General features: G+C 44.2%; 1 protein-coding gene across 1 annotated transcript; it reads right to left on the bottom strand.

Moving 5' to 3' along the window:
- Window positions 1–2316: 2316 nt before the first annotated feature.
- Window positions 2317–6442, bottom strand: LOC139318099 (zinc finger protein ZIC 1). The gene is made up of 3 exons (XM_070945367.1): window positions 5452–6442; window positions 4205–4368; window positions 2317–3062 (listed from the first exon to the last, which is right to left on the bottom strand). Exons 1-3 carry the CDS (start codon window positions 6440–6442, stop codon window positions 2865–2867), a joined length of 1353 nt encoding a protein of 450 aa, XP_070801468.1. The 3' UTR covers window positions 2317–2864.
- Between the last annotated feature and the right edge of the window lie 6772 nt (window positions 6443–13214).

The following is a 13214-nucleotide window of genomic DNA, read 5'->3' on the forward strand; positions in this document are numbered from 1 at the left end:
CGCTCTTCACGTTGAAAGACTAAATGTTGAAAGACTAAAGGAGTTTATGGTCAGACTAGCATTTTTAGAAAGCATACTTAAAAACAGACAGACAAGAGAACCAACTCTGCCAGCTTGCTATCTGATCTTTGCTATTGAAAAAAATGGCAAGGGTGTATTTGTCTGCATGGAGATACACACACAAACACACACACACACAAATTTTCTCCTCTCTGCACTTAATTTCTTCTGTGCAGGCCTATCTTCGCTGAATGAAGAATGCAAGCCCATTTCTGTTCAAAAGTAAAGCTTATTGCATTTAGGAGAACTATTTTCAGGATACTGTATACAGGATTGCAGCTTTAAACATTCAAGCAAGAGTAAACACGGCATCTCCTTCCCCTAATGACATTTATTTTCAAACAAGCACAATGAATACCCCCATTACAGTACTGTATTGCAAATAGTTAACCGATAAAGGCATTAAGCATTGGAAACAATGAATGAATCCATACCAAGATGTTTGCCCATCCCAAAGCTTTCTCGCTCTAGAAGTTAGAACTGATTGATTGAACTTAAAAACACCTATCACACGTGTGCGTGCACACACACACGCACACAAACACACACATACACACATATACCTCCTTGAACTGTGAAGAGGTCACCAGATGTAATTCACTCTGTGACATGATAGCCGACACACAGAGAGTTTTAGCCAAGCTTGTGATCTCTGTTGTCTTGTTGAAATGTTGTCTGCTTAATGGGGCGATCATGCAAGCTACATCCAGGAACAAAGCCTAGCAGTTTCTACAAGCATCACTAAGTTAAGAGAAGCACCACAGCTTGCAAATCTATCAAACTAAATTGCAAAGAGAAGCAATCTGATTTAAAAAAAAAAAAAAGGAATTGTGCCACAGTCATTATGCACGACTAATATTGATACACAAAGACATAATTTTTTTACTGCATTACTGCCAGGCAGTAGAACAGATTTCTTAACTAAATGGGGAGGGGGGACAAAAGAAGTAAAGAACATAAACTCCAGCCAGCCTGATCAGTTTGTTTTTGTTATCATTTCTGTAAGAAGCTTTTAAGGTTGGCATAATGTTAGAGGGAAGGGATAAAAAAAAAGCTTTATATGTGGATGATTCCAAAATGTTGGTGTGGTTTGAGGATTTAGGAATGGGGGAGGGGTGGAAATCATTACAAAGGAAGGACAAGATGTCACTTGTGGCCATCTTTAAAATTATCTTAAATAAATTGTAGTCAAAGCCTCTCCAGTGTTTTGTTTTGTTTTAATTTTAATCCTCATATAAATAAATGATTTCAATCCTTACTGACTGCAGTAGTTTGGTACTATAATTCCCTGGTCAAGCATACATTCTGGCCATGTTCTTTTTTTTTCTTCCTTCTTTTCTCCAGATGAAATTTCCTTTCTGTTAATATCGGTAGGAGAAATTCAATCAATAATAATATACTCTATGCTTATGATGGCCAGTTAAATTATATTGCAAATGAAAACTTTTGCTCCATAGGTTTTAACCTAATACGAATTACACATTACTACCATGTCAACGGGGACAACTATGCATGCATTTATCACATTTATATATCAAAGTTGCTGCTTTCCTGATGACACCATGGAAGAAAAGGGGGGGCCAGGAGGAGGGGAGAGGGGTGACTCTCAAGTTAACTGCCAAAAAATCTAAGTTGCAGCACCCCAACCAAAGCAATAAGGATGCCTACCACAAATTACAGGATTTCAGAATCTTTAATAATGTACGAAATGTTACCAAACAGTTCTGTAAACTAAATTGTACATACCAATTCTTCTAGCCATAAATATTGAATATCTGTAACATGTATAACCAGACCTTTACATGCGGATAAATATGGAATTCGGGAAATATATACAATATGTGGTTGTATTTGCCAAAAGCAATGGACAGGTTATAGCTTATAGCTTTTTTTTTCCTTTCTTTCTTTTTTTTTTTTAATATCACTTTACATACACAAATGTAACAGTTTGACACGCAGATCCAGGCTTGCACTATACGAATTATTTTGACAGGACATGTAACAACATTTTACTGCACTACTTAGACTGGACTTTGGAACGAAATGCTTGCACTTTATACAAAAGAAAAAGCACACCAATAATATTCTGTTAGGTTGACGTTTAGACTGTAATAATACAAAGTAATTCACATTTTGGTACACATTTACTAGAACATCCTTGCCATTCAGTACAAATAGTTGATCATCTTCTACCACCCCCCTTCCCCCCTTTCAGCCTCCTCCCTCTCCCCTCCCTCCCACCCCCCCCACCCCCAGTATATGCAAAGACCACCATTTCACATAGCCCCTTATTTCAACTTGTGGCAGAACTATTTACAAAATCGAACAGTACATTGTAAGCTAGTATTTCTGTATTTACAGAAAACAGGAGGCAGCTGCCCAGAGAAACATGCAGTTGTGAGAGCTCCAGTCAATGGTCCCCATCTGAAAAACCCTACACATGGACAAGATGGCACCACAAACCGGCCTTTCTCTCATACACAACAGAACCTTTTGGGCTTTGCTCTCCTAGCCTTTGGCCCCGGAACCAAAGCAAACAGCAGAAAAGGGACCAGAGAGGGAAAGAAACCAGACGGGGGGGGGAGGGGAGGGAGAGAGAATTCTTGATTTGGTTCACACCTGGGTCTATGGCAGCATTTAGATAGATTGATAGATTTATTTATTTATTTATATAAAAAAAACAAACAAACAAAACACACACCCCCAAAAAAGATTCATCAATTTCAAAGTGTTCGTTATTATTATTATTATTATTTTTTGAGTCTTTTAAATAGGTCGCTTTTTGCCCCCGTTCGTTTGTTTGTTTAAACGTACCATTCGTTAAAATTTGACGTGAGCGTACTGTGGCTGGACGTGTGATGGACCGCTGAAGATGAGGGGGATAAGGAACTCGTGGTCTGGTTTTCTGTGGATGGAGAGACGATGGTTGGGGGGGTTGACGATTCATAACCCGAGCTGGCAGCGGGGGAAGGCTGGGATCCCTGGTTAGAGGATTCGTGGACCTGGAAAAGAGAGAAAGAGATAACAAAGAGAAAAGCTTGACACGCGAGTGGCTGTGAATAGGTACACACACACACACACACACACACACACACACACACACACACACACACATATATATATATAGTGTGTGTGTGTGTGTACATACACACCGCTTAAATATACACGTATACATATATACACACATCACTTAAATATACACATATACATATATATACACACCCCACTTAACTATACACATACATAGACAAATATACATATGCATGTACACGTACATACATGCATACACATACGTACACACAATGCACACTGCAGAGCTAAATAGTTGTGGATGCCTAACTGACAGACCAACGTGCATGCGCACTATCTCGGCTAGTTGTCCCGAATGCTAAGCTCCCCGAGCTCAATTCACCGATTGAACTCTATAGGCTAGGGAAGAGGGAGGGGGAGGAGAGAAAACGCCAGAAGTTTGAAATCTTGCTTTGCTAATCAGGATCGCAGAGAAACGTGGAGTTCCGAAGTCTCCGCCAGTTCTGCCCATTTCGCGGGACGGCCCGCCGTGTAAGAAAAATATGGGCCTGGATCTCTCTCTCTCTCTCTCTCTCTCTCTCTCTCACACACACACACACACACACACACACACACACACACACACACACACACACACACAAACTGAGCTGTTAACACAAACTTAACCAAGAAAACGGGAGGTTTCCATATCCATCTAGGTTCCTTCAAAGCACTACCATCTAGATTTTGCTTTAAATCCTTTTTCCGGAGCAGCGCCTAACCCCAGATGAATACGGAGCGGGACCCATTGTTGAGGCCGTTTCTCAGTGCAAAAAAACCCTGGAATTGTTAGTTTTTTTGAGCCTGAGAGCTGCTGGGAGTATTCCCTTTATCTATCCTTTCTAGAGTGGCCATATCGTTGGGGACAAACTCATTATAGATCGAAACACCCTTGGCAAAGAAATAACCTTGGGGCTCTCCACTCTTTTCTCTCTCTCCCTCCCCCCCCCTCCGAAAAAAGTAGCGGTGGTTTATAATCCAAGTCGGCGATGGGATAGGCGAGGCGAACAAGAGCGAGCGGAGGAGAGAAGGTCCCAGCAAGAAGCACGAAAAAAGCTAAAACGATCATTTTTACCTTCATGTGTTTTCGTAGGGAGCTGGGATGCGTGTAGGATTTATCGCACATTTTGCAGAGATAAGGTTTATCTGACGTGTGGACATGCATGTGCTTTTTGCGATCACTACTGTTGGCGAAGCGCCTGTCACAGCCCTCGAATTCACACTTAAAGGGTTTTTCACCTATTGAAAAAATAAACAAGAACCCTCTCGTTACAAATCTGGGACTTTATGCGTGCTAATTTTTATATAATATAATATAATATATACACAAACATCAGATCGTTCCAATTCCAAGAAATATCGGGAGACGAAACTACATAAAAATGTTTACTGAATTTTTCTTCCACTTCAAGAACAGACCCCAGGATTTCACCAGACGTGAACCTGCTGCAGCAAAACTGGCAGTCCAGTCTGGCAAGGGAAAATTCGCTGCCACTATTAAAGCTACACCTCCTCTTAGTTTACTTTCCCTTTTCCCTATTCAACCCTGGTCTACACATAATCTGATAGAACTTTATAGTTATCTCACTTCTAATGCATTATACGCTTTGATTAAACTTCCAAGTAGTAACAGTGCCTGCTTCCAATTCTCGTATAAATTTATATGCCAGAATGAGGAAGGAAGGAAGGAAGGAAGGAAGGAAGGAAGGAAGGAAGGAAGGAAGGAAGGAAGGCCAATTTTATAAAGGTACTGTTCATTTACGATATATTACAATAAACCTTTTCCAAGGGTAGCATGTAATAACACAAACCCATACAGCTCATATTACTTAAATTGGCCCACGTAATTAAATATTTACAGAGAAATAAAAATGATAGTAAGAAAAACTGGAATGAACAAGCTATATATTTAGCCAGATTTCTCAAAGCAACGCTGTCACACCAATTAATTAAAACCAATAAATTCAGACCGCTGCCATTTCCCCCTCAGCTCCTACTCCCGCCTCCCTTCCATCCCCAGCTGTTAGAACCTATATTTCCAAATTTCCTTATTTAAAAATATATATATTTTAAAAATTAAAAATGAAAAAGTCTAGAGAAAAATACTCTCTTTCTCTCTTGTTCCCTTTAGCTCAACTTCAACCCGAAATTCAATCGCCTTCTTCGGCTACGATTGCTCTGGCAACGGGCCCCCTTCCAGGACTCCCGAGGCCTCTTCCCTTCCCGAAAAAACACTGTTACGAACGGCCCTCTTTGAACCCCGTCAAGGCAAGTGAAGTTGGGCTTCTTTTGTTTTGTTTGTTTGTTTGTTTGGAGACGTACCTGTATGCGTCCTTTTGTGGATTTTGAGATTTTCCGAGCGAGCGAAGACTTTGCCGCATCCCGGGAAAGGACAAGGGAAAGGCTTCTCCCCCGTGTGGACGCGGATGTGGTTGACCAGTTTATATTTGGCCTTGAAAGGCTTCCCTTCCCTGGGACACTCTTCCCAGAAGCAGATGTGGTTGGACTGCTCGGGCCCGCCAACGTGCTCCACGGTGACGTGAGTCACCAGCTCGTGCATGGTGCTGAAAGTTTTGTTGCAGGACTTTTTGGGGTTAGCCAACTGCTCGGGTTCGATCCACTTGCAGATGAGCTCCTGCTTGATGGGCTGCCTCATGTAACGAAAGAAGGCCCCCGCTCCGTGATGGGCTGCCATGTTCATATTCATGTGGCCGTAGCCGTGCAGTTGGGGGGATGCATAATGCTCGGAGCGCGGGCTGGTCACCTGCCCATATTGCTCCGGTCGGCCGTACATGTCTCCGGAGAAACCGAGGCGCATCTGCCCGTTGACCACGTTGGGCGACGCGTGGCTCGTGGCTTGCTCGTGGAGGCCCGGGAAGAGGAGATGGCCCGCCGCCTCGCCATGCCCGTGGGGCCCTCCGAAGCTGCCGGCCGCCGAGGCGAAGAGGCTGTGTTGCGCGCTGGCCGCCGCCGCCGCTTCCCCGAAGCCCCGGTTGCGAAAAAGAAAGTCCCGCGTGGAATTGAAGGCGGCCGCGCTGGAGTAGGAGCCGACGTGGCCCGGGTGATGGTGATGGTGTCCCAGCGCCGCCGCCGCCGCGTAGCCCGGGGCCTGCGAAGTGAAGGCGGTCTGGCCGGCCGAGGCCAGCTCGTGGCTGCTGGGGTTGAGCTTGAAGGCGCCCATGCCGGCGTCGGCGAAGGGGTTGATGCCCAGTCCCACCTCACGCTCCGTCACATCGCCCGTGGAGTGGTGGCGAGAAGAGCCGAAGGTCGTCACACCGATGGCTGGGTACTGAGGTCCAGCATCCAGGAGCATTTTGTCCCGCTTTGCGGGCAGCTGCGGCAGCGACCGCCGAAACAAAAGTGATTGATCGGGGGCAGGGAGGGCGGGGGAGATAAGAAGAAGGAAGCAGCCGCCAACAAACGGCAGGAAAAACGGGAAGGAAGAGCCGCTGCCGCCGCCGCCGCCGCTGCCGTCGCCGCCAATCCAACCAGCTTCGCCGTGCCTTTCTCTTGCCAAAGTCCGCGCGACGATCAGCCACTAAAGCGACCGCATCAGGAACTCCCCTTTCGGCATCCGCGCACCAAAACACACACACACACACACACACACACCCCAAAAGGAGAGGGTGGGCGAAAGGGTCGGGTGCGGGGGGGGGGGGTAAAGAAGGCGGGGGGGGGGAGCGCCGAGGAAGCAGTCGAGAAGCTGCGAAAATAAAAGAAGAAGAGTAAAAAAAGACCTCGGCGCGCGCACAGGCAAAAACCGATTGCGCCTCCCCCCAACTCCTGCCTCTCGGACTGCACTTTTTCGGGGTCTTCGCGGGGAGGAGGGAGAGAATTCAGGAGACCCCCGCTCTCAAATAACAATAGCCCAAAGAGAGGAGGAAGCAGAGTCTGGCTGGGAAGAAAAAAAAAATCAAAACAAAAACGAAACTTCCTTTAGTTCTTTCCTTTCTGGATTTTTAAAAAACAGAAGCTAGAGGAATGTAGAGAAGTAGCGAACAATTTTCAATTCTCTTCCAGTTCTTTCACTCTCTGCCCCCCCTCGTCTCTTCCCCCCCCTCCTTTGGCTTTTTCCCCCCTTCGCTTTCCTTTTTTCCCCCTGCTTTGTTTAAAAAAAAAAAACCGGCGCAAATCATGCACAATATTGTCTTTTGCGGTTTATCTTCCTGGGGAGAAACTTTCACCTCCTCAGCCGGGCGGTGAACGCGAGACTGATAGCGGCAATCATTCCTGCAGATAAATGAATTGAAAAGACGACACCGTCGCCCCCTCCCCCATGAATGGGAGAAGGGGAGGAGCTACGTGGAGGCCGACGTCGCAGTTCATTGGTGCCTCGCCATTCCTACTTTCACTTGCAACTCCCTCCTTCCTCTCCAATTAAGGGTGCACAAAACCTCTGCTCTGTCCTGATTGGTTCTCTCCTCTCATCAATCCCAGGTATTGTGAAGCCGAGTGACATCGCGTTTAACAAACAGCTCGTACAGGAGTAGCAACTTTTTATACCACAAACATATAAAATATATTATTTTTATGCTGGAAAATATTTCCAAAGCTTTTCCCCAGGTTTGTTCTGGAGATGTAGATGTCCCTCATGTTCTTCGTTTTACTTTTTTCTTTCCAAGGTGCTCATGGGTTGGCGCTCAAGACCTTTGAACAACACTCAACAACTTTTTAAGGGGCTTGACCATGGAAATCCTTTTGTGATCTGCTCCTTTCCCACTTGCGTTTACTTTTTTTTTTTAACCTCTAAGGCTCTCCCCAAAGTTTGTGCTGACTTGTTTAGATCTTGTTTTAAAACAAGTCTAATATCAGTGGGAAAAAGGCAATAATATGTTTGATTCCCCCACCCCCGAAAACAATATTTAGCACCCATCAAAAGGCAGGTGGGTGAGAGCACTTTTGCTTTGGCTATTTTGTGTAGTGCTTGTGTTGTCTCTTTTTTCATACTTACTTTGTGTGTTTTTCCCTCTCCTTTCTACTTTTTTTTTTTAAACCGACTCTTTAATTCAAGATTTAAAAAAAAAAAAAAACCAGTAAATTTTCCCAAACTTGCTTTTGTCTCTTCTATGCTGCATGAAGTTCTTGGATCCTGGGGTTTTATAATGCATTTGAAATCCTCTCTAGATAGGAGCAGTATAAATTTTCTGACGCTCAACCGTTTCTAGTTCACAAATCAGTCACCCTTGTCACATTTATTGAAATTCCTCAACTTGCCACACCAGGACGGTGGAAAAAGCAGGCGGCGCCTTTGTTGCTGACCAAGCTTGTGATCGCCAGAGAAAATTTACTTACCTTCAGATGAGTGAGCAGAAAAAGAAATAACACTCCCTTTGATTTAGTTAGGAAAATGCAGACATTTGGATTCAGTGCAAACATACAACACTTGCTTGTTTTCTAGATGCAACCCCTCGATTAACCTGCCTTTCCCCCAACTAAAGTCTATTGAAGAACTGCGAATAGTTCGCCTTTGTTCCTGTTACAAAGAGCCATTGACTATATATTAAAATGATTGTCGAGATGGAGAAGTATGGCCCTTAAAAACCACCTTTGTGGCTCAATCATTTAAAAATGCAACTTCTAGACTCTTCTTTGCAGTTTTCCAAAATGTACCTGTTTTCTTTTTTTTTTTTTTTTTTTTAAAAAAATCAGCGTTAGTTGAGAATCTGCTTTGCTTTTAATTCGGACCCATTTTCTCCCAATATCCAGAAATTTAGAATTGAGGGGTGGAGGTGGTTAAAACCAGCTAAAACTCAGAATCTTTCAGGTTTGTTGAACCAATGGGAGCTTTCCCACAAAAAACGCATCCTTCCAATTGCCTGTTAGGTGCTGTGAAGCAAATTCCCCTGGCAGGTCTAGGTGCGTGATATAATATTCAATGTTTTAAGAAAGGCCGGGGGACCGCATAGCAAACAGTTTTTTTCTTCTTCTTTAGAAACCTTTTGCTGTGATATGTAGCGCAAATAAATGCTGCACGCCAGATATTCTTGCAGAGTCAATACAAGAGAAGGGAAGATTTTTCAGAGCATTCTGGTCTGTAGGTTTTCCTGGGTTTTCGCTCCCTTCTTAGCGCTAATGTTTGGGTGAAAAGTAGCCTGGCAAACTAAACCCATAGAGCAAGACTTCACCGCCTTAAGCAACAGGTTTCAAGCATCTCATCTGGGTAAGAAATGTGTCTCGCCCTGGTTGCAAGTATTAGATCTGGCCTGAAAGGTGAAAGGTTACTATACTTAGCATGGTTAATTCCAGGGCTACCAACAAGAGGAGAATCTGGAGGAATATTTTGTCTTCGGGAGAAACCTGCGCACCTTTGCAGCTAGCCGAAGAGAGAGCAAGAGGGTCTTCGGGATGCAGGGCATCCACTTAAAACCCACCCCAAGACTTTATCTTCAAGGAAGAGTGCCGCCTAAAAATGACAGCCTGGTTGCTTTGTTTCTTCGCTTGTTTATTTCTCCGGGTTGTGGTGTGTGTATGTGTGTGTGTGTGAAGGCGGCTGAGCTAGAAACTCCATTTGTGCCTGTGTGCGAGTGAGCGCTGTATGTGTGCAAGCATTGTGGGTTGTAGAAGGGATCAAAAGTGGGATTTGTGGCATGTTCTCTGCAGGAAACCAGAGCTGCTCCAGTTCAAAGCCACATGCACCAACGTGACATATAAGCCATTAAAATACCGTCCCGACGTTTTATTTCTATTTCATCATGCATTTCCCAACTATTTTCAGAAAGCAAGAAAAGAAGAAACGAAGGGGGAACTTTCCGACCAAGCACCCAAGAGGACTTCTGGTTTGATCCACCCGCTGCCCACCGACCTAATTCTCTCCCCGCCCCAGCCTCTACTCCCATCTCCTTGGTTTTTCCCTCTGTTATGATTAGATTCTCTTATTTGTTGTCAGTCCGGGCTTGGTAGAACAGAAATGAAGGGATCTCGCTTTCAACAGGTGGAGTGGGGTAAGTGATTAAGATGGAGGCGGGGTGGGGGGGGGGAAGAATGGGAGATGGGGGAAATTGGGAAACAGAGATTCCAGTCAGCTTCTGGCAGACCAAACTGGGGGGTGGGGTGGGAGCGATCTGTTCACTTTTCAAAGGGTCTGCGTGGGTACACCTGAGTTTAGGAAGCTTCTCTTCCTCTCTCTGTCACACGCACACTAACACACACACACCACGAGAAAGAGAGGAGGGGAGGGAGAGGTGCAGTGTGCACCCACGAGTCTTGACCTTTCTCGGGCACGTGGGTTATGGGTTTAGCACCAGTTCCTTTACTGGAGACTTTTGCAGGTAAGCTATCCAGATCCCTATAGCTGAAGGCGGGGTGGGGAGCGGCATATTCTTTCTCTCCCTTCCCCCCCCCCGCCAGATGATCAGGACTTTTTGAGCAAGGCTTTTCTCACGCTGTCCTGCCGCGGGAGTTAGCGCGTCTGCTGCTGATCTCCAAAGACGCCTCTTAACAGGACAGCAGACAATAAACCAGCCGGTTGCGATAGAGGCGGCGGTGGCACAGAAAAGAAAGGGGAGCCGGTTCCTAACGCTCGAAAATGCCCCCTTGCGCTCCTTACAGAAAACGTGGGGTTTCTTCTATCGGCCAGCATCTCTCCTCGTTTTGTCTCGGGCTGGAAAAGCTGCCTCGGAAGCAGCCAGAGACTGACATGGATTTGGTCAAGCGCGGGTCTTGCTCTTGGGAGACTCGGCACCGTCTTCTCCCGTTCTCCTGAGCAGGGAAGAGGACTTAACCTGATCTGCGGGGTGGAAAAGTCTGGCGGCCTTTCATAACCGAATCTTCCACTTAAGGCGTTTTCCTTAAGGGAGCGCTGAGCCTTTAAGAGAACTAAGTAGGATTCCTCTAAAGCAATGACAACCAACCCCCCTCTGCCAATACATACACTCTTTCAACCCAGTTCTCCTTTGGGGTCTGGCCCTTCCTTCCCAGTGGCGAGAAAGGTGAAGCCCACTTCATTTCCTTGGCTACTGTTGATCATGTAGTTAATCAGTTTGGATAAGTGTTGAAGGCTCAAGCTCTTGAAGTGGCCGGCTTTGGAAACACCCTGGAGGTTGACCTCTGACCTGCGACCGGGAACATGTGCCAGGCCCACAGTATCCGGAACAATGACTTGAGTGTGCAACCTTGGGAAGGGGTGTGTGTGTGAACATTGGCTTGCTTTTCCTTTCAAAGGACTAGTCTTACCTGATTTCCTAACCAGCCTTGGTGGAAGCAGCTGCTGAGGGCATTCTACTAGTCTGCAAAGCTCTTGAAATAGGTATCTGGCCTGCCTGCCTTCCTCTACAAGACCAATTTTAAAAAATCAAATTAATTTGATTCTTGTATATACCCTCTATGTAAACCGTTTTTTATTTTGCTTTGCTTTAGTTAGCTTTTTTTTTTTTTAAAGGAATTTATCATTTCTAAAGAACATGGGACATCTATAGGACCTGATACTGCCTTTATACTGCAGCTTTCCCAAGTTGTAGTGCTGCTGTTTCAGAGTGAATTAGCTAAAAAGGAAAAGAAATAGATTTGCAAGAGGTTTATTGGAATGACTGGCTACATCAAGAATCAAGTTACCAGCAAGTATTTGCTTACAGCTAAACTATTTTTAGTATGGAAATAGAAGTCAGGACTATCTAGCCCATAGTAGAAACTACACTTATTCAATATGTAAACACAGGTGTCATCTGTGCCAGAAGCCCAACACATATGAACCTCAAGTCTTACTTCATCACATTTTCAGAATGTTGGTCAAAGTTTAAAAAAAAGGAAACAAAAAACTCAAGAGTAACAGCAAGCCTCCTTCATTAATAATGAAAGCAATGCATTAGAAACTGTTTTTTGGGGGAAAATCTGTTACACGGATCCTCAGATTAAGCCCTCTGCAAAATCTTTTATTTTGCGAGAAAAGTGTGTTTGAAAATTAGACATTGAAGTGTTAATGAATTGGTCAAGGAAATTTTGAAAATGTTCAGTTTTCTTTTAAGTACTGTAACACACCTTCCACCTTCTTTACTAACTCCTTGTAAGCCCTATTTTAGCTTTGTTCACGATATTTGAACAAATGTAACTAATTGCTCTAGCTTTAGGAGTACTTTGATGTTTTCTTTTACATTATTCCAGTGCTTGTATAACTGATTACGAGTGAGTTCAAACTTAAAAGTTTGAGAAAAGCCTTCTAATTACAATATCAACAGTAGTATTGATATCTATTTCCTATATAGCATTGGCCTTTAAAATTATAGCCCACATAGAAATCCGATAGGGCTTCTTCATATATGTGATTCTGATGAAGTAGCATTCCTTAACTTGTCCTCATTTTGCACCTATATTCCATATCTACAAAGAGAACTTTCTGTAGCAATGCAATCATGAAGTCATGTCTTCTTGCCGTTTTGTGTGTCACTGTTGCGTGCAATTACTTCTTCATATTTGCCACTGGTGATAAAAGTTAGGAGGTGTGTTTGAATTTTCTAAAGGCATCTCTTAAATCTGGGTCTTTGCAGTTGAAGCCTTGTGTCTATCGCAGACAGCCATTGGTTCCCCCTTTGAAATGTAGAGACAAGGCATGTAAAAGCGGCAGCTTTAAAGTACCCCCAGCCATCTTGAGGGTATTTGATTTAAACCTGAGAGAGTATCTTGGATTCGGAGGGTCTTGAAAATGAGACCAAGTTTAATATTGGCCCTGAAAAGTCCATAAACAATGCAGCCAAGTTGGTGGTAGGGCTTCTTAATTTTCTGCCAGGAGGAGTGGGTCAGATCAAAGGAAAACTGGGAGGGGGGATCTCCTTTCCTATTTCTCCCTAAATCATTCTTAGACCTGCTCTGTAAAATATGCTCAAACTTTTGAAATGTTTAATTGTAAGCTGGTTCTCCCTCTTCTCGCCCTCCCTCTCTCCCTTCCTTTATTTCTGCCGTATTTTGTAGACACAAAGACTGAGTTCCAAAACAATGTGAGTCTTTTATTCTGGGTGGGGGAAAAAAGGAGATTTCACGCCATTCTCAAATTATTTATCACTTGCACATAAGACAGCCACTTTAAAAAAAAAAAATGCTACTCCTCTTTCCTAAACAGGAACCAAATCAGAAAATAAAGTACAGCATTCACCTTG

Source organism: Pituophis catenifer, unplaced genomic scaffold (genome assembly GCF_029215685.1).
Source record: "Pituophis catenifer annectens isolate HBS135680 unplaced genomic scaffold, rPitCat1.0.hap2 SCAF_6, whole genome shotgun sequence".
Taxonomy (NCBI): Eukaryota; Metazoa; Chordata; class Lepidosauria; order Squamata; family Colubridae; genus Pituophis; species Pituophis catenifer.